At 41.4% G+C, this 19,422-nt stretch overlaps 1 protein-coding gene across 1 annotated transcript; it reads right to left on the minus strand.

Moving 5' to 3' along the window:
- Positions 1–6,569: 6,569 nt before the first annotated feature.
- On the minus strand, positions 6,570–18,891 carry LOC147916888 (uncharacterized). The gene is made up of 3 exons (XM_087432566.1): positions 18,220–18,891; positions 17,978–18,068; positions 6,570–7,442 (listed from the first exon to the last, which is right to left on the minus strand). The coding sequence occupies exon 1, from the start codon at positions 18,819–18,821 to the stop codon at positions 18,420–18,422; it is 402 nt and encodes a 133-aa protein (XP_087288692.1). The 5' UTR covers positions 18,822–18,891; the 3' UTR covers positions 6,570–7,442; positions 17,978–18,068; positions 18,220–18,419.
- Positions 18,892–19,422: the final 531 nt, after the last annotated feature.

Consider the following 19,422-nt stretch of genomic DNA (forward strand, 5'->3'; position numbering starts at 1 on the left):
CTCCTCATCCATTTTTGTCCTCATAGCACTTTGGACAAATCTTTATTATACTTATACGCACTTACCACATTATATTGCAATTTTTCTGTTTGTATAGCTGTCTATTCCCACCAGTATACGCAACCTTAAGGGAAAAGGCTACATCTTAGTATGTAGCTCAATCATGTAAAAAGTTTTAATAGTTTTATTACAAAAGGAATACATACACATGGCAAAAAGATTCAAAACAACACAGTCAAACATAAAAGGAATGCTTAAATATCCCCTCCCCACCATCTAGGCCAGAAGTCAGCAAGCTTTTCTTATAAAGGGCCAGATAGGAAATATCTTTCACATGGTCAAAATACCAAATACATATGGTCTCTGTTATAACTACTTAACCCTGCTGTTGCATCAAAAAAACAGCTATAGATGATATGTAAAAACAAATGAATGTGGTTGTATTCCAATATAACTTTATGTAGAAAAACAGGTAGCAAACCAAATTTGTCCCATGGAACATAGTTTCCCCATCTCTGTCCTAGACCATAGTTTCATGCCCCAAATTAACAATTGTCAAAAGTTTCTTATAAAATGTACTGCTGGTTGAGTAAATACTTTATGCAGCCCCAGCTAAACAAAATATAGCTTTTATTTTTTTATTATTTTTTTTATTTTATTTATTTATTTATTTATTTATTTATTTTAATTTTTTGTTTATTGCAGTAACATTGGTTTATAACATTGTAAAAATTTCAGGTGTACATCATTGTACTTCTATTTCTGCATAGATTACATCATGTTCACCACCAAAATACTAATTACAACCCATCACCACACACACGTACCAAATTATCCCTTTCACCCTCCTCCCTCCCCCCTTCCCCTCTGCTAACCACCAATCCAATCTCTGTCCCTATGTGTTTGTTTATTGTTGTTATTATCTACTACTTAATGAAGGAAATCATACTTTATTTGACCTTCTCCCTCTGACTTATTTCACTTTGCATTATACCCTCAATGTCCATCCATGTTGTCACAAATGGCTGGATTTCATCGTTTCTTATGGCTGAGTAGTATTCCATTGTGTATATATACCACAGCTTCTTTATCCATTCGTCCCTTGATGGGCACTTAGGTTGCTTCCAAGTCTTGGCTATTGTGAATAATGCTGCAATGAACACAGGGGTGCATGTACCTTTGCAAATTGGTGTTTTCAAGTTCTTTGGATAAATACCCAACAGTGGAATAGCTGGATCATATGGTAGTTCTATCCTTGGTCCTTTGAGGAATCTCCATACTGTTTTCCATAGTGGCTGCACCAGTTTGCACTCCCACCAGCAGTGTATGAGAGTTCCCTTCTCTCCACATCCTCTCCAACACATGTTGTTTCCTGTCTTGTTAATTATAGCCATTCTGACGGGTGTGAGGTGATATCTCATTGTAGTTTTGATTTGCATTTCCCTGATAGTTAGTGATTTTGAACATCTTTTCATGTGTCTGTTGGCCATCTGTATATCTTCTTTGGAGAAATGTCTGTTCAGGTCTTTTGCCCATTTTTTAATTGGGTTGGTAGTTTTTTTGTTGTTGAGATGCATGAGTTCTTTATATATTTTGGAGATTAAGCCCTTATCAGATGTATGATTTGCAAATATCTTCTCCCAATTGTTAGGTTGTCTTTTCGTTTTGTTGATGGTTTCCTTTGCTGTGCAGAAGCTTTTTAGTTTGATGTAGTCCCATTTGTTTATTTTTTCTATTGTTTCTCTTGCCCGGTCAGATGTGGTGTTTGAAAAGATGTTGCTAAGACCGATGTCGGAGAGCGTACTGCCTATGTTTTCTTCTAGAAGTTTCATAGTTTCAGGTCTTACATTCAAGTCTTTAATCCATTTGGAGTTAATTTTTGTGTATGGTGTAAGGTAAGGGTCTACTTTCATTTTTTTGCATGTGGCTATCCAGTTTTCCCAACACCATTTGTTGAAGAGACTTTCTTTTCCCCATTGTATGTTCTTGGCTCTTTTGTCAAAGATCAGCTGTCCATAGATGTGTGGGTTTATTTCTGGGCTTTCGATTCTATTCCATTGATCTGTGTGTCTGTTTTTGTGCCAGTACCATGCTGTTTTGGTTACTATAGCTTTGTAGTATATTTTGAAATCAGGGAGTGTGATACCTCCAGCTTTGTTCTTTTTTCTCAGGATTCCTTTAGCTATTCGGGGTCTTTTGTTGTTCCATATGAATTTTAGGATTCTTTGTTCTATTTCTGTGAAAAATGTTGTTGGAACTTTGATAGGGATTGCATTGAATCTATAGATGGCTTTAGGAAGTATGGACATCTTAACTATGTTAATTCTTCCAATCCAAGAGCACGGAATATCTTTCCATTTCTTTGTGTCTTCTTCAATTTCTTTCAGAAATGTTTTATAGTTTTCGGTGTACAGATCTTTCACTTCTTTGGTTAAGTTTATTCCTAGGTATTTTATTCTTTTTGTTGCAATTGTAAATGGGATGGTATTCTTAATTTCTCTTTCTGCTACTTCGTTGTTAGTGTACAGAAATGCAACTGATTTTTGTATGTTGATTTTGTATCCTGCAACTTTACCATATTCGTTTATTACTTCTAAAAGTTTACTGGTGGATTCTTTAGGGTTTTCTATATATAAAATCATGTCATCTGCAAATAGTGACAGTTTCACTTCTTCCTTTCCAATTTGGATCCCTTTTATTTCTTTCTCTTGCCTGATTGCTCTGGCTAGGACTTCCAATACTACGTTAAATAGGAGTGGTGACAGTGGGCATCCTTGTCTGGTTCCTGTTCTTAGAAAGATAGCTTTCAGTTTTTCACCATTGAGGATGATATTAGCTGTGGGTTTCTCATATATGGTCTTTATTATGTTGAGGTACTTTCCTTCTATACCCATTTTATTCAGAGTTTTTATCATAAATGGATGCTGTATCTTGTCAAATGCTTTCTCTGCATCTATTGAGATGATCATGTGATTTTTGTTCTTCATTTTATTAATGTGGTGTATTACGTTGATTGATTTGCGAATGTTAAACCATCCCTGCATACCTGGAATAAATCCCACTTGATCATGGTGTATAATCTTTTTAACATATTGCTGTATGCGATTTGCTAGTATTTTGTTGAGGATTTTCGCATCGATGTTCATCAGTGATATTGGCCTGTAATTTTCTTTTTTTTTGTGTTGTCCTTGTCTGGTTTTGGTATCAGGGTAATGTCAGCTTCGTAGAATGAGTTAGGGAGCTTCCCCCCCTCCTCAATTTTTTGGAAGAGTTTGAGAAGGATAGGTACTAAGTCTTCTTTGAATGTTTGGTAGAATTCACCAGGGAAGCCGTCTGGTCCTGGACTTTTATTTTTGGGGAGGTTTTTGATTACTGTTTCGATCTCCTCACTGGTGATTGGTCTATTCAAATTCTCTACTTCTTCTTGATCCACTTTTGGAAGGTTGTATGATTCTAAGAATTTATCCATTTCTTCCAGATTGTCAAATTGGTTGGCATATAGCTTTTCATAGTATTCTCTTATAATCTTTTGTATTTCTGAGGTGTCTGTTGTAACCTCTCCTCTTTCATTTCTGATTTTACTTATTTGTGCCTTCTCTCTTTTTTTCTTGGTGAGTCTAGCTAAAGGTTTGTCAATTTTGTTGATCTTTTCAAAGAACCAGCTCTTGGTTTTATTAATTTTTTCTATTGTTTTTTTGGTCTCTATTTCATTTATTTCTGCTCTGATTTTTATTATTTCCCTTCTTCTACTGATTTGGGGCTTTGTTTGTTCTTCTTTTTCCAGTTCCTTTAGGTGCATTGTTAGATTGTTTATTTGAGATTTTTCTTGTTTGTTGAGATAGGCCTGTATCGCTATAAACTTCCCTCTTAGAACCGCTTTTGCTGTATCACATAAATTCTGGCATGTCGTATTTTCATTTTCATTTGTCTCCAGGTATTTTTTGATTTCTTCTTTGATTTCTTCATTAACCCAGTTGTTGTTCAGTAGCATTTTGTTTAATCTCCACGTATTTGTGGCCTTTCTGATTTTCTTCCTATAGTTGATTTCTAGTTTCATACCGTTGTGGTCAGAAAAGATGCTCGGTATTATTTCAATCTTCTTAAATTTATGGAGACTTGTTTTGTGGCCTAATATGTGATCAATCCTGGAGAATGTTCCATGTGCATTTGAAAAGAACATGTATTCTTCGGTTTTTGGATGGAATGCTCTGTATATATCTACTAGGTCCATCTGTTCTAGTGTGTTGTTTAAGGCCAATGTTTCCTTATTGATCTTCTGTTTGGATGATCTATCCGTTGGTGTAAGTGGAGTGTTAAAGTCCCCTACTATTATTGTGTTACTGTCTATTTCCGTTTTTATGTCTGTTAATAATTGCTTTATATATTTAGGTGCACCTACATTGGGTGCATAGATATTTACAAGTGTTACATCCTCTTGTTGGATTGTTCCCTTGATCATTATGTAATGCCCTTCTTTGTCTCTTTTTACAGTTTTTGTTTTAAAGTCTATTTTGTCTGATATGAGTACTGCTACCCCAGCTTTCTTTTCATTGCCATTTGCATGGAGTATCTTTTTCCATCCCTTCACTTTCAGTTTGTGAGTGTCCTTAGATCTGAAGTGTGTCTCTTGTATGCAGCATATATATGGGTCTTGTTTTTTTATCCAGTCAGCCACCCTATGCCTTTTAATGGGAGCATTTAGTCCATTGACGTTTAAAGTAGCTATTGATAAGTATGTACTTACTGCCATTTTTTAACATTTTTTTTTCTCAGTGTTTTAGTAGTCCTACTCTGTTCCTTACTTCTTCTATACAGAATTGATGGTCACTTTAGTTTGACCTCTGTCTGAAAGCTGTACACTTTAACTCCCCTCCTCCCTCCTTTTATGTTTTTAATATCATATCTAACCTCTTTTTTGTGCATTTGTATCCATTACCCTCTTATCATGGAAATAGATAATTTTTCCTATTTGTGGTCTTCTCTTTTCCCCTTAAATCAGTCCCTTTAACATTTCTTGTAGCACTGGTTTCTTGGTGACAAACTCCTTTAATTTTTGCTTATCTGGGAAAATTTTGATCTCACCTTCCATTTTGAATGATAACCTTGCTGGGTAGAGTATTCTTGGCTGTAAGTTTTTTCCTTTTAGCACTTTAAATATATCGTGCCATTCTCTTCTAGCCTGTAAGGTTTCTGCAGAGAAGTCAGCTGATAGCCTTATGGGGTTTCCTTTGTATGTAACTTGACATTCTCTTGCGGCTTTTAGGATTCTCTCTTTATCTTTAATTCTGGACATTTTGATTATGATGTGTCTTGGTGTGGGCCTCTTTGGGTTTATCTTGTTTGGGGCTCTCTGTGATTCCTGTACCTGGATGTCTATTTCCTTCCTTAGGTTAGGGAAGTTTTCATCTATTATTTCTTGAAATAGATTCTCTGCCCCCTTGTCTCGCTCTTCTCCTTCCGGGACACCTATATCACGGATGTTAGTGCGCTTGATGTTGTCCCAGAGGTCCCTTAGACTGTCCTCACTCTTTTTAATTCTTTTCTCTTTTACCTGTTCACCTTGGGTAATTTCTTCTAGTCTTTCTTCCAGCTCACAGATCCGTTCTTCTGTATCCTCTACTCTGCTTTTGAGTCCCTCTAATGAATTTTTCATTTCCAGTATTGTATTCTTCATTTCTGATTGGTTCTTTTTTATATCTTCCATTTCTTTGTTGACATTCTCACTGAGTTCATCTATTCTTCTCCCCAGATCGGTGAGCATCCTTAACACTCTTAGTTTGAACTCTCTGTCGGGTAGGTTGCTCATTTCTGTTTCACTTAGTTCCTTTTCTGGGGTTTTGTCCTGTTCCCTTACTTGGAATGTATTCTTTTGCCTCCTCATTTTGCCTCTTTCCCTGTGCTTGTGTCTATGTATTAGGTAGGTCAGCTACGTCTCCTGCTCTTGGATAGGTGACCTTATGTTAGTGATGCCTTGGGAGGCTTCCAGTGTGCTTCCCTCAGTTCTCAATGTTCCAGGGGTGGCCCCTATGTGGGCTACGTGTGTCCTTCTATTGTGGCCTGTTTGCTCTCCCTATAGGCGCCCAGGGAGGCTGAGTTATGCTCCTGGCCAGCTGTTGTAATGCTCAGCTGCTTGTAGTTGTTGTGGGCCCTTCAGTCTCTTTATCAGGTGTGGGGCACCCCAGCACAGTTGGCTGTAAATTCTAATCCCACATTTGTGTTGCAGTATTTCTTTTAACTGAGTAGGCCCCCAGTGTGGCAGGTTGTTAGGCTCAGGGCCTTACAATTGCAGTAAGCCTCTAGCCTATTATGTCTCTTGTCAGCTCTCTGAGGATTGCAGCTGGGTGGGGCTGGCCTCAGGCACAGGAGCACCCAATTGTTTCAGGCTTTGGAAGGTGGGGCAAACCTCCTATGTGGGTCTTTGAGAAGCACAAGTCTTCTGCAGCTGACAAGCCCTGCAGCTGACAAGCCCTGCCGCCCACAGGTCCACACACACAGTCAACACAGTCCTGCCCCGTGTGAGCGCCCCGACCTCCCGAAGCAGACCCAGTCTCTCCCTGGCGGGAGCCCCACACACTCCGCCACCACCCCACACTCTCCACCCGCTCCTTGTGCACACCCTGCCCCGCTCAAGTCGGCTCAATTCCCAGGCTGCAGAGAATCCAGTCACCAATCTTTGCAGGCCCACACGTTGCCTGAGGGCTTGTTGTTGGGTGGGGCCAGTCTCCAGAGTGGGCTGCCTGCCCTCATTGAGCTGGATTAAATCGGTGCTCTAGCGGGTGGGGCAGACCCTGGGCTAGCAGGCCTCAGGGAGAACTCCAATGGCGTCTGTGTCAGCACGCCCACACCTGGCCACAACAATGGCTGCCGCCAATGTCCCAGTCCCTGGAGAGGTCTCACCCTTCACTGAGATGCACTCAGGGCCTATTAGGTGAGTCTCTTGTCACCAAAGCACTGTGCACCTTTCTTTCTGGTGATTTTAGGATGCTTTCTGGAACGGGTGAGTTTGTGCGCGGGCCCTTTAAGAGCCAGTTTTAGTTTCTTTGTGAACCGGGTTTTCTGGGGGTGCTCCCCAATGTTTTAGTAGCAGGCACAGTCAGATATTATGCCGCTGCTCTCGATTGTGCTGGGTTCACAAAATGCCCACAGCGGGGGCTCCCCGGCTCAGGGCCCCGCGCCTCCAGGGAGGCTGCGTACCTGTGAGCTGCTCCCGGCGGCCGTGACGCTGGTGGCTTGTGAAGGCGGCGTTTTTCCTCTCCAGAAGGGAGTCTCTGCCTCTTCTACCTCAGTTAGGATTGTCCGTTGTTGCAGGAGTTCCTCTCATCCAGTTTTCAGTTCTGTCTCAGGGGTAATTTTTCCACGAGTAGTTGTAAATTGGCTGTGTCCGCGGGAGGTGAGTTCAGAGTCTGCTTACACCGCCATCTTGACTCCGCCCCAAAATATAGCTTTTAAAGACAGAAAAAATACACAGTGGTTGACCTGGGCTAGTTTCTTCAAGGAGGGAAAATTCCTAAATCACTTTGTTTTTTCCATAAAGAAGAAAAGTATATGTGGTTTATGTAGCTACCAACTACCTTGTTTAAGTGTCTGGAAAGTCAAAAAAAGCAAATGTATCCAAGTCTTTGGTGCCACCACATCGACTCCTCAACATGAGCTATGAAGTACAGTTTTCACCAGAAGTGAACTTGTCAATTCTAGTTTGATGGCCAGATGAACATATAAAGTTATCTAACCCATTGAACATCTAAATTACAACATAAGCGCCAATACAAGGACCCTGGGCTTTTGTTGGCTACCTAGAAATCTAACCACCAGAGTGAATATTTTAAAGGTAAAACCTATTCCAAGCCAAAAAGAAAAAAAAAGTGTGACATACCCTCAGTTTGTAAACTCAGGAGCCACATGCACATACCTTTGAAGGGGAACTGTGATGTCTCCTGGTTACCCCTGTGCCCCGCAATCTGGCACACGTCTTATGGGTAACTTAGTAGTGCTATATGATATCTATGAATTAAAAAGTCAGAACTTATACCAAAACTCAAACAAAAAAACAACTCATCAGTATATTAGGAAAGTTTCTAGTGAATACAGGATCAAGTTCTACTCTGAAACTTTTCACAAATGTTGATGAATTACAAGTTCTCCATTGTCACTGGCTTTCCTTGATTTCTCACTCTGCCTTTGATTGTCTCTTTGGATCTCTGGGTCTCCATGTTTCTGATGCAGCCTCTTTCTCTCTCCCTGTCCCTCTCCTTCTCTCTCTTGCTCCCTCTCCTCTCTCTGCTTCCGACCTCCTCTCCTGCTTTCCCATCTCCCTCACTCTTTTCTCTCATACTCTTTTTGTATTCCTCTTTCTCCATCTCTCTGTATCTCAGTTTCTCCTGTCTGTCTCCCTATCTTTTTCTCTCTGTTCATCATAAGTTGCCTTCCATTTAAGCCATTCAATCAGTAAACTTCTTTTCCATGGCCACAAAGACCATCTAATGACTCACCTTCATGGGTGAGGAGTCACAGGTGGAATACGAGTGCTCGACTCACTATGTATACATATGGCTAAGGGTGTGCACGTGCATGTGTGTATGTACACATATGATATCTCTGCATAGATAGATAGGTAGGTAGATAGGTAGATGAATATCAAGACCAAGCTAATGTCTGATATTTAAAGTGAGATATGTATGTTCTATTGGTTGGAATTATAGATCACCAGAATGTCTAGTATATAGTATATAGTCTTATTGGTGCAAGTACCTCCATATCTGCCTCTTCTCCAATTAAAAAAACTGATGAAGAAAGGCCTGGAAACATCTGCTATTACATATTAAGAAGAAAAAACACAAAGTGATCTTTTTTCCACCTTTGTCATCAAAACTATCTAGCAACACTAGTAATTAGAGACATTTTTTTGTGTGTGTCAAATTTAGGTGCATCAAGAATTAAATATAACGAAGTATATTTAGTTCATAATCTTCTTTTGTTGTTTAAAATATTAAAAAAAAATAATACAAGTAGTGCATGTCCATAGAAGAAACATCAGAAAATAGATACAATTTAAATGATAATCAAAACAGTCATAATCAATGGTAGCATTTTAGCCCTATCTTTCCAGATATTTTTCACATTTTCTTTCTTTTATTTTTATTTTTTTACAAAAATAGAAATGGATTCAACAGTTTACTGAGTCCCTATTATGTACCAGATGCCCTGTTAGATATTTGAGGTACATCAGAGAACACAAGAGACAAAAATTTATACCTTCCTGGAACTTAAAATCTTACTATTTTTGAAATTTATGTTTTACTTTTTGCGTTGCTGTGTACATTTTGTAAGTCACTAAATAGATGTCTATAATATATTCAATGGCTGTATAATATTTTATTACATTCATGTATAAGGTCATGGGTTTTATTTGCTTTTGTGGACCAAATAATGTTCAAAAACAAACAAACAAACAAAAACAGCAAGAATTTAGTAAGCGTTTACTCTGAGTGAATAGTTATAAATGCTGTAAGGGATGAATAGAAAAAAACAAAGAAATTTTTTTTAAAGATGACAAAGGGCCTCAGCCCTCTAAGACATGAAAATGAAAAAGGGAGAGAGCATAATTAGAAAAGAGGTAGTAATACCCCAAGCAACATATAATACAGATTTGCTAAGTAGGCATTAGGCATTACACTTATTATCATGATTATTGTTATTAATTCAGTGATGTAATAACAACAAAGTAATAAGAATAGTACAATAGCTAACATTTATTGAGTGCTTACTATCTGCCAGTTACTGTTTTAAGCACTACATGTCTATCAACCCGTTTAAGTCTCATAACAAACCTTTAGGAACGACATCTTTTACACATGAGGAAATAAATAGAAGCATAGACTTATACTTATTTTCATGACGTCACAGGACTAGTAAATGTTGAAGCTATACTTCAAACCCAAGGAGTCTGTTTGTTTTCAGAGCCTTCGTTACTAATTTCTATGTTATAGTTAAAAAAATGCACCCTTTTATCCTCAGAACACAAATCTTGTCTACGTGGATAACCAGGAAAGACCGTACCTAGAACTCATTCCCATTGTATAAGCTACAAAGCAGTAGTTTCAACAGTAGAAAGATTACTTTCCAGGAAAAGGTAATGTTTTTCCTCTTTCTGAAGAGCTGACATGATGTCCTGTACTGTATGTGCATCGTCGTCTCTCCACCAGCCTGCTTAAGGCGGTCTTACTCCACTGTGCTCACAGATTCCTTCGAGAAATTATTGAAAGCTGTGGACTTCAACTCTTTCCAGAAGAAAATAAATGCTCATATAAACACAATGTGCAGACAATCTCAGGAAGTTCAGGGACCCAGAAGCCCATAGAATAATTCTCTGGAGAAATGTTTTTCCAACTTTAGTGTTAGTAAGAATCACCTGGGGGGGGGGTGATTAAAACATGATATTCCTGCTCACTGCCCTGCCCTCTTCAACAAAATACTATCTGGAGTCTAAATTTTCTTAAAACACCTCAGGTTATTTAAATGCCGGGGCCTGAGGGCCATACCTGAATATAGTTTTAGTTGCCAGTGAGAGAGCCTGTGGCTGCCCAGGTCAAAATCTCTCCACCCACTCAGCAAAATGCAGAGCAGGGCAGGTGGAGATTAGAGACAGCATTTCTAAAGCAGAGTGACAAATGCCCTTTCCACGATTCTAATCAAGAAAGTGGTGGGAAGTGAAGAACCAAACAGAAGACCTTTTACTTTCCAAATAGGCAAGCCCTGGATCAGATGGCCCATGAGTTTAAGTTCCCACATCCTCTGTTATCCTAATTGGGGAAGAGGACCAGAGCCCTCACACCTTTGGCTCTTGGGCACAGTATGATTAGGCAATTACCTGATAACCTGCCTCAGTAGCACCGTCTCAAAGTGAGCGTCCATTTTGTCCCTGCTGTCTCTCTGGGGGCACTAGCCAGCAGGGAGAAATCAAGGGCCAGCTCCCACACATTCTTCCTGGATAACAAGCTGGAGATGACACACATTAATGATGCTTTGTGAGCCATTCACAGGGATGGATGGAGGTCATGAAAGGAATAAAACAGGTCAGCAACCTGAAACAGGGTGACATGGAAAGGGGCACACTTAGATTTTTCTGGCCTGCCGAGAGTTCTTCGAACCATCAGTCTGAACTGACTTGTGAATTCCATCTCTAAGAAACTTCAAAATAAATCCATACACAGCGGCAGTGTGATTCAGCAGAAAGAGCTTTGGAGCCAAACTCAGAGCAAACCTCAAATCCCTGCTCTGCCATTTTTCCCTAGGTGATTAGGAGCAGGTTTCTTAACCCCTCTGAGCCTCAATTTCCACAATGTTAGAATGGGGAGAATATGTACTTCACAGAGTTGTTGCGAGGATTAAATTATATAAGGTAGTGATATTCTGCATTGTGCTTACAGAGAATTGCTCGAAAGATGTGATGATTGTTATTATTGTTGTTAAAAGTCAACTTCTGTTATCATGTAGATAGAATATCTGGGTAGAGCGTAGTTGTTCTCCAGTTCAGCAAACTCCCCTCTGCCTTGTCTCCATCCCCAGCCTCCATCAGACACAAGAAGAGCAAAAGGGGCCGTTGATGACTCACTTAGAATTGCCAGCATCTAAAATAACACTTGTATCAACAGGCAATGGTACCTAGCTTGCAGTAAATCTTATTAGTATTCGGTATGGTCGGTCACTTTTGAAAGGCTAATAATGACCCATAAATCACCCTGGACCAAGCAACTTGCCTAAAGCCTAGCACATAGAACTTGTATAGGTTCTCCTGGAACCCCGGAGCCCTGAGCCGGATTTCTACACTTCTCCCCAACGGCGGTCGCTGATGGGCAGGGGCACAGGGTTCAGCCCAAACACAAACTCTGTCCCCAGCCCATGGCAAAAAAAGCCTGAGCAAGTCCAAGTATCAGTGGAACACTGTGTCCTAAGCTTCAGTCCCTCTTCTTCCAGCAGCTGACCTGAAAATCACCCTGCTTAACCAGCAGATCCTCAGTGTCATTTCCCATGAAACGTAGGTAATGATATCTGTCCTTATCCCTTAAGACGATGATAAGAATAAAACTGAAGTAACATGGCGAAATTCTTTAAAAGTGAAGCATTTTGAAAAGTGAAAAGGCACATTACTGATCTAAGGTGGTATAAAAACATTGAGCAGATCTCAGCAGAAACAGAGACATGAAACCTTCTGTGTACATGTAAAAGTCCATGTAGGGTTTCCTACAAGAGCAATCAGGCCTTTTTATACTACCTACATTTTAGAATAAGTTCTGTTCTTTCAGTATAAACTTTGCACAATAAGATTTCACCTTTGTTTCTTGACAAGCTTGTAACTATTGCATCCATCTGATCTGAGCAGAGCCTGTGCTCCTCAGGAGTGACCATTACATTCCCAGCAGCCTGGCTCCTCCTCACACTGACCCCACCTCTTCTGGGCCTTCCCTTTTGGCCACTGTGGGCGTGCTGTTTGGCCGGTTTCCCCTCTGGAGACACAGATGTATTCTCCATGTTTTCTAGAGGTATAGGACAATAATTAAGATACACAGAAAGGCAGTTCACAGAATCTGCATATAAATTTGAAGACAAAGCAAAGTGGCAGTCTGGGTAGCCTGTTTTGAAAACTGTGTTTGAGAAATAAGTCAAGATAAAAAGAAGCAACAACATCCAAGATGAGATTAAATGTTTAAATGCCCAAATAAGGGCAATCATATCTTTAATGAATGGCATAGATTTTTTTTTGGCATAGATTTTCAATTCTCGTTAGGCATGCAACATACTCATAATCGTTCAAAACTGATGTTACAGATTAAGGAATTTTAATCTCTTTCCTCTCCACATTTGCTCTTGAAGTTCTTTTGCCTACCACGTACTTAACAGTCATCTCAATACTCCCCTTTTAAAGTTCTCCCTACTATTCACGGTCCAATTTAACCATCACCCTTGCCACAAGCCTTCATAACCAGCCCAGCCAGAAGGTTCTATCTCATGTTTAATTCTCTAGCAGTTCTGCCATTGGACAATATGCATCTTTTACTGCCTCATATGAATGTTCATAACTTTTTGTACCACACTTGACCAGTGACTAGAACATTATGTGCTCAGCAAATATCTGCAGAATTAAAAGTTAATAAGACAATTTGTATAAGGTTGTTAGTGTCGTCCTTGGTACACAGTCAGTACTCCTTAAGTGTTAGCAATTATTAATATCATAAATAACTGAACACTCCACGTATTTTTGTGCCCAATTCTATTCTATTCATACCTTTCTAAAAAAGATGTGAATCATTCCCAGAGTCAATATTTAATTATCTTTTCTAGAAGGTACCAGCTAATTTCAAAAAGAGGTTTAATTTCTACTCTCAGATTATGAATTTTGTAGGTAAAGATTGCATGTTTGTCAATACAAAGATGATATAAAACAAACTACTATGCAAATACCAGCATCTTATTTAAATAATGGCTTTCAAATTTCAGGAATTTCTGTAAACACCTATGTATATAAACAATAGGGAAAGACCTAATCATGTGAAATATAAGGTTTGCTCACTCCCAAGTCAAGGGCATAGATCACTGTGTCATCTTTGTTTCCCCAGAACTTTACTCACAAGTACCAAGTACTCAGCAGTCTCAAGTTGAAGACACTAATACATTGGTGAGACCTGGGTGGGGCTACAGAGATAGTACTATGTGTCATCAGAGAGCAGAAAGCAGAGTCTCCCAACTTTTAAGATAGCTAGTAAGGAAATTCAAACCTAGGTCCATCTGCCTCCACATCTTATAAGATTTTTCCTCTACAGCATCCTGCCTTCCCTGACACGCTGCATTTGCATTCTTGATTAGGACCAGAGTCCTGATCAGAAAAGGAAAAATGTAAGTTTGCTAAAGAAAGCCAATTAAAGGTCAGGTGAAAAAATCTTCTACAAACGATCACCAAACCTGGTTTTCACCGCCAATGTGGAAATAAAATCAGATTTTGTTGTTAACTCAGAAATGTATTAACCAAGACCAGATCTCAAAATATGCAGGTGACCTTGTGCTCAATGAATCCCCCAAGTGTTGATTGTAAAACTCTCTACAGATGAAGAGAAGAGGACGAGCACAATGTAATCACTATTGGAGCTAAGGAATGCAATGTGACAGGCACAGGTTAAAGGCATTCGTTTTTCAGAAGATGGAGCTTCCATAGTCAGGATTTGTCTGCTCTCGACCTCTTCTGAAATCCAGTAGAGATGAATAATTTTACAAACAGATCTCAAAAGGCTCTGATTTCTAAATTCTACATTAAAATCTATAAGACAAGCATAGATTTTGGAGTTAGACCAAAGCAATTTCCAAATTGCCCCCTGTCCCTGACTCCTCATCTCCACTTGGCCAAGTTACTCATCCTTTTGAACCTCAGTTTCCTGTTTTGTGTAATGGGAGGGATAACCTCACTCTCACAAAATCATTGTGAAAATTAAAAAGATGATAAATATAAGGCATTTTACAAAAAAACTGGCCCAGTTTAATTACCAAGATTGTGTTGCTACATCTCAGGTTTAAAAGCAGCTGCAGGAGAAGACATGCATGTCAAATAATCAGTCATGAAATTTAATAACTGCAGCATTAATACCATCATAACGATGTAAGTAAGTAATGTACCACAGATAACTATCTTTGAGCAACAGTGCTAGTGAAAAAGAGACTGGGGGTGAGGAACCAAAAGATTTAAATCATATTCAGCATAAAAATATGAGGGAAAGATATTAATGCTTACCACCTACCTAACGAGAATTTCATAGGGATTAATGAACTAATGCTGGTTAGCATCTGGAACTCAGTGGAAGAAAGAATAATACATATTCACACACACACACATCCCACAAGGCACTAGATATCATATAAAATTAGATCATGTATAAAATGAGTGGCACAGAAGCAATATGTTCCTGCTCCTGACAGATCATCTGTACTCAGCATCCTTCACGTCATAGGATTCTCTCATTTGGTTCAGATCTTGCCAAGGCTCCCATCAAGAAAGGCTATCCTTTATAACAAGGCTGCAAATATCAGTACCTAGATTTAAATAATGGCTCTCAAATTTTGGGAATTCCTCTGAATGCGCACACATACACACACACACTCACAGAACAGGGAAAGGTGTAACCATGTGCAAGGCCAAAGCTACCTCTTCAAACAGCTGCCCCAGAAGCATCAGCAAAAGGCACAGGAAGAAGACAGGAAGGAGAGGGGAAGGAGGCAGGGAAGCTGTTCAGTTAAAAAGTTCAGCTGAAGGGGGCCAGTCCGGTGGCGCAGCGGTTAAGTGAGCGCACTCCACTGTGGTCGCCCGGGGTTCGCAGGTTCAGACCCTGGGCGCACACCGACGCACCACTTGTCAGGCCATGCTGCGGTGGCGTCCCATATAAAGTAGAGGAGGATGGGCTCAGATGTTAGCCCAGGGCCAGTCCTTCCTCAAGAAAAAAGGGGAGGATTGGCATCAGATGTTAGCTCAGGGCTAGTCCTCCTCACACACACAAAAAAGTTCAGCTGAAAAGTTAGATGGGCAGCCTATAATTACCATAAATTCATACCTTTAATTCAGGTGTTAAAATCATTAGTCTTTCTTAGCCATGACTTTCAGCTAAAGATCAGACAGGTCCAAAGGATGTGTGATCCCTGAGCCCTACTTCTTTCTGGGGGAGGAAATCTAAGTGGCAAATCATGAGTTTCTGATTTTGTTTTCAGATTTGGGGTGATGAACTGTTTCCTTTAATGATTTGAGAGAAAGAAAAGTGTTGAGAATGGCAGTGACACACACATGTATAGGACCTTACAACAATGCCCTTTCATGCTTATCAAGACATGCGATTCTGCTGATTTAATCCTGATTGGCATTGACCTTGCTTTACAGATGAAGAAATTCACACTCAGAGTATTATATCAACTTGCCAAAGGCACATGACAAATAAATAGGACTAGAATTCAAATCTCCACTCTGTTTTTCATTTCATCGAGTTGCCTCCAACTAGGAAGTTTCTTCTGATTCCCCATACTCTAGTTTACAAGAATAATAACTTTTTACCTTCTCCATGATGCTCAGACAGATAAATTTGGCTAGATGAAATTGATTAACCCTGTTTTTAAGGACAGGTACACATATACTGGAACAGTACTCTGTGTGTGTGTGTGTGTGTGTGTGTGTGTGTGTGTGTGTGTGTGAGGGGTTGGCATTAAGAAATAGGGGACTTCAGATGAAAGAGAAAGCCCATTAGTTAGCAAACTTTGGCTGCTCAAACTTTAACAGCCACCACTCCTGGTACTTACAACAGTAGTCTTGGTAGACAGACCGCATGCCACCCATCCCAGCTTTGACCCACACTGCCCCTATTTGGCTTCTAAGCATAAGCATATGAGTGTGTACGCAACACACACACACACACACACACACAACCTGGCAATATATTTCAGTCATTTCTCAAGTGAACGAGTATCTGGTTTGCCAAAGACGTATTTTTCCCCTCTCTCATTCTGTCCAAAATCTTTCAAGACTAGGTAAGGGATAATCTGCAGTTTGGATTACAGTATCCATTTCTAGTACAAAGTCCTTTGTTTCGTGGTACCTACCTATCTGATGTGTTTGAAACTTCCCTTTAAAGGCAGAATTTCTGAGTTAACTCAGAAGAAGTGAAAAAATTTTAAAAGTTCAAATTTAAACAAGGTGAATAATTTTAGTAATAATGATATTAAAGATATGATTATTAAAGTAGGGAGTGAGGGCAAAGGTCTCTAGGAGTTCAATGGAAAGACTCTCTGCTGCAATTATTTCAGTAAACTTGTATATGAACAACATATAAACCTTGTGTTGTCAAGGCTGGATATTAAGGTGTTGTGGATGCTCTCAAGACAGGGCTATCAATATGGAATGCTGTTGCCATGATTTGTATCAACATACCTATGCACCAGCAGAATTCCTAATGAGCAGGTATTTAAGATGTTGAAAACTTTTATTTCGAAAGCTAACAATGAGCACAACTGAAGTGCCATGTCTCTGGGAAGGTTTCTGGCAGTTATATTACAAATAAAAACATGGTGGAAGGCACTGAGTTGCATAATCTGTGCATATTTCAAAGAGTAAACACTCAATTTCCTGATTGAGTCCCCATTTATTTATTTATGTGTTTATTTTTTGCCCATCCTTGGTCATAATGTTCTTAACACCTGCTTTATGGAAGCCTAGAGAACTTTCACACACTTTTTAAATGTTCTTTAATCATTACCACCAAAGCTGCTCTTTTACTATTTCTGCCAATGAGAGTTTCCAGGTTCATTGTAAACTGACAGCTCTGACAGACTGAGGAACTGCAGATTTATTCCCCCAAATCTAAAACCTCCCCTGGCATGGCCCCAAATCACTGACTTTCTCCCCAATAGCCTCTCTGTGTCCAACAGTAGCCCACCACACACCCCTCTCCCTAGAGTCAGCCTCCTGGAATCTGTCAATCCCTTTCACCTTATAAGGAAAGGTCAAGCCTCTGTTTGTGCTCTTCACTAGAGGAGATCAGGCAGTGGGGGAGTGTTGTCACTGGGATACTGATGCTTCCAGGACTGCATCACACTGGAGAAAACAATCAATAATTCACAAGCTGCAAAGCTCTAGCTCTAAACACACACTGGGGCCCTTGGAAGGTAATGCAGGCTTTCTCTGTAACTTGCATCCCCTGAGTGCCCAGAGAGGGGGACTACACCAAGGGGCAATGACGGTCCACTGCAGTTCTCATCCACGGTAAATTACCTTATAAATGTGTCATCTTAGAGCCATCAGTAAATTTGTAGCAAGTAAAGGGGAAATCACTCCAAGGAATGTCAGATGGCCCTAAAAGTTAACTCTTTCACCCATACATACCAGATACTTAATAATATCCTACTCTTTGTCTGCCCTTCGACCCCACAGAGCATTGTGACAGGAAGTAGGATTTACCTGCTATCTTGGAAGTGTCTTTCAGGGTTGAGGCTTGGAGAAGATGGAGGTCCCGGAGGGATGGAGGCACGTCTTGGAGGTGATATAATTCCTGGAGCAGGTGGGCAGAGGCTTCACTTTGCACACTTCCCAGTCAGAAGCCTCCCATGCCCTTCCACACCTGACCCTCCAGCCCACCTTAACGCTTACCGCCCCTCACCCCTCACCTCTCTGACCCGCCCCAGCACCGCTCCTCTACTCACAGTGCTGCTGTGGTCAGACCAAAGGAGCGGTCTCCGCGTGCGGAGCTCCTAGTCACCGCGAACACGCTGTTTGTCAGCCTCAGCTCCTCCATACCGGAAGCCCGGCTTTTTTTGATTCTTGCTCCGGAGTTCCAGGCTCCCGCTGCCCGGTCCCCAGGGGCTTCTACTCCTGCTCCTCTCCTGCTCACTTCTCCCACGGATCAGTGCTGGCGGCGCTCTGGGAAGGGAAAGCAAGGGAGTGGCAGGAGCCCGTCCCCGCAGCTACTGGTGAGGGGATCCACGGGGTCGAAGCCCTGGGACCGTGGGACATAGCAGGAGCCGCCGCCGCAGGCGCCCGGGGCGCGTTGGACCGAGAGACCCACGCCGGCGAGGAGCGCGCGCAGCCGGGCTGGGGGGCCGCCGGCCGCGCCAACTTTTCCCATCGCAGGAGCGGAGGGGGAGTCCCGGACCGGAGGTGGCTGCGTGGGGCTCTCTGCTGGCCGGTTGTGGGGACCAGGTGCTCCGGACCCCAACTCCATCCAAGTTGGTCCGCGGAGACGGCAAGCAGAGGCAGCGACAGGCAGGAGGCGCCGCTTGCTTTGCGTGGAGCCAGGCGCCGCCATGCGGGCCGGAGCTGGAGTCTCGGGACCCAGGGGCAGCCGCCCGCGGAGCCCACGCGCGGGGCCGGGGGCGGCGGGGCTCGGGTTCCACGCCCCGCTCTTCCCGCTGCGCGTTTGAGGGCTGAGAACGGACTGCACGCGCGGCGGACCCTCCCTCTCCGGCTCGCTGCCTCTGGCTTTGTTCTCCTTCTGTCCTCTCCTCAAGAAGCCTAGATTTCCTCTGTCTCCAGGACTCCCCAGTGACCTTGGGAGGAGATGAATTGGGGGATTCCTACTCTTTCCCTCTTAGTATCTGTGAATTGGCACCTCGATCTAACCCAGAGCACAGGCAATGTGTCCTGGCCTGGGAGAGGCACTAGAAGGGCTGTAGGAGGGATGGCGTGGCATTGTGGGTGTGATAGTTATTGATAGATCTAGATATCTATAGATATCCGATAGAAGGATATATATCATATATCTATATAGATCATATATTTATAGATCTAAGGTCTATCTGTCTATCCATCAATTATCTCTCCAATGATGGTGATAGTATGTGTATTTAGGGGTTTTTCCATCAGTTGCCTTTCTTTGCTCTCTTTTCCTGACCTTCTGTAACACTCAT

This window comes from Ceratotherium simum, chromosome 6, assembly GCF_057802395.1.
Source record: "Ceratotherium simum simum isolate JZ-2026a chromosome 6, ASM5780239v1, whole genome shotgun sequence".
NCBI lineage: Eukaryota > Metazoa > Chordata > Mammalia > Perissodactyla > Rhinocerotidae > Ceratotherium > Ceratotherium simum.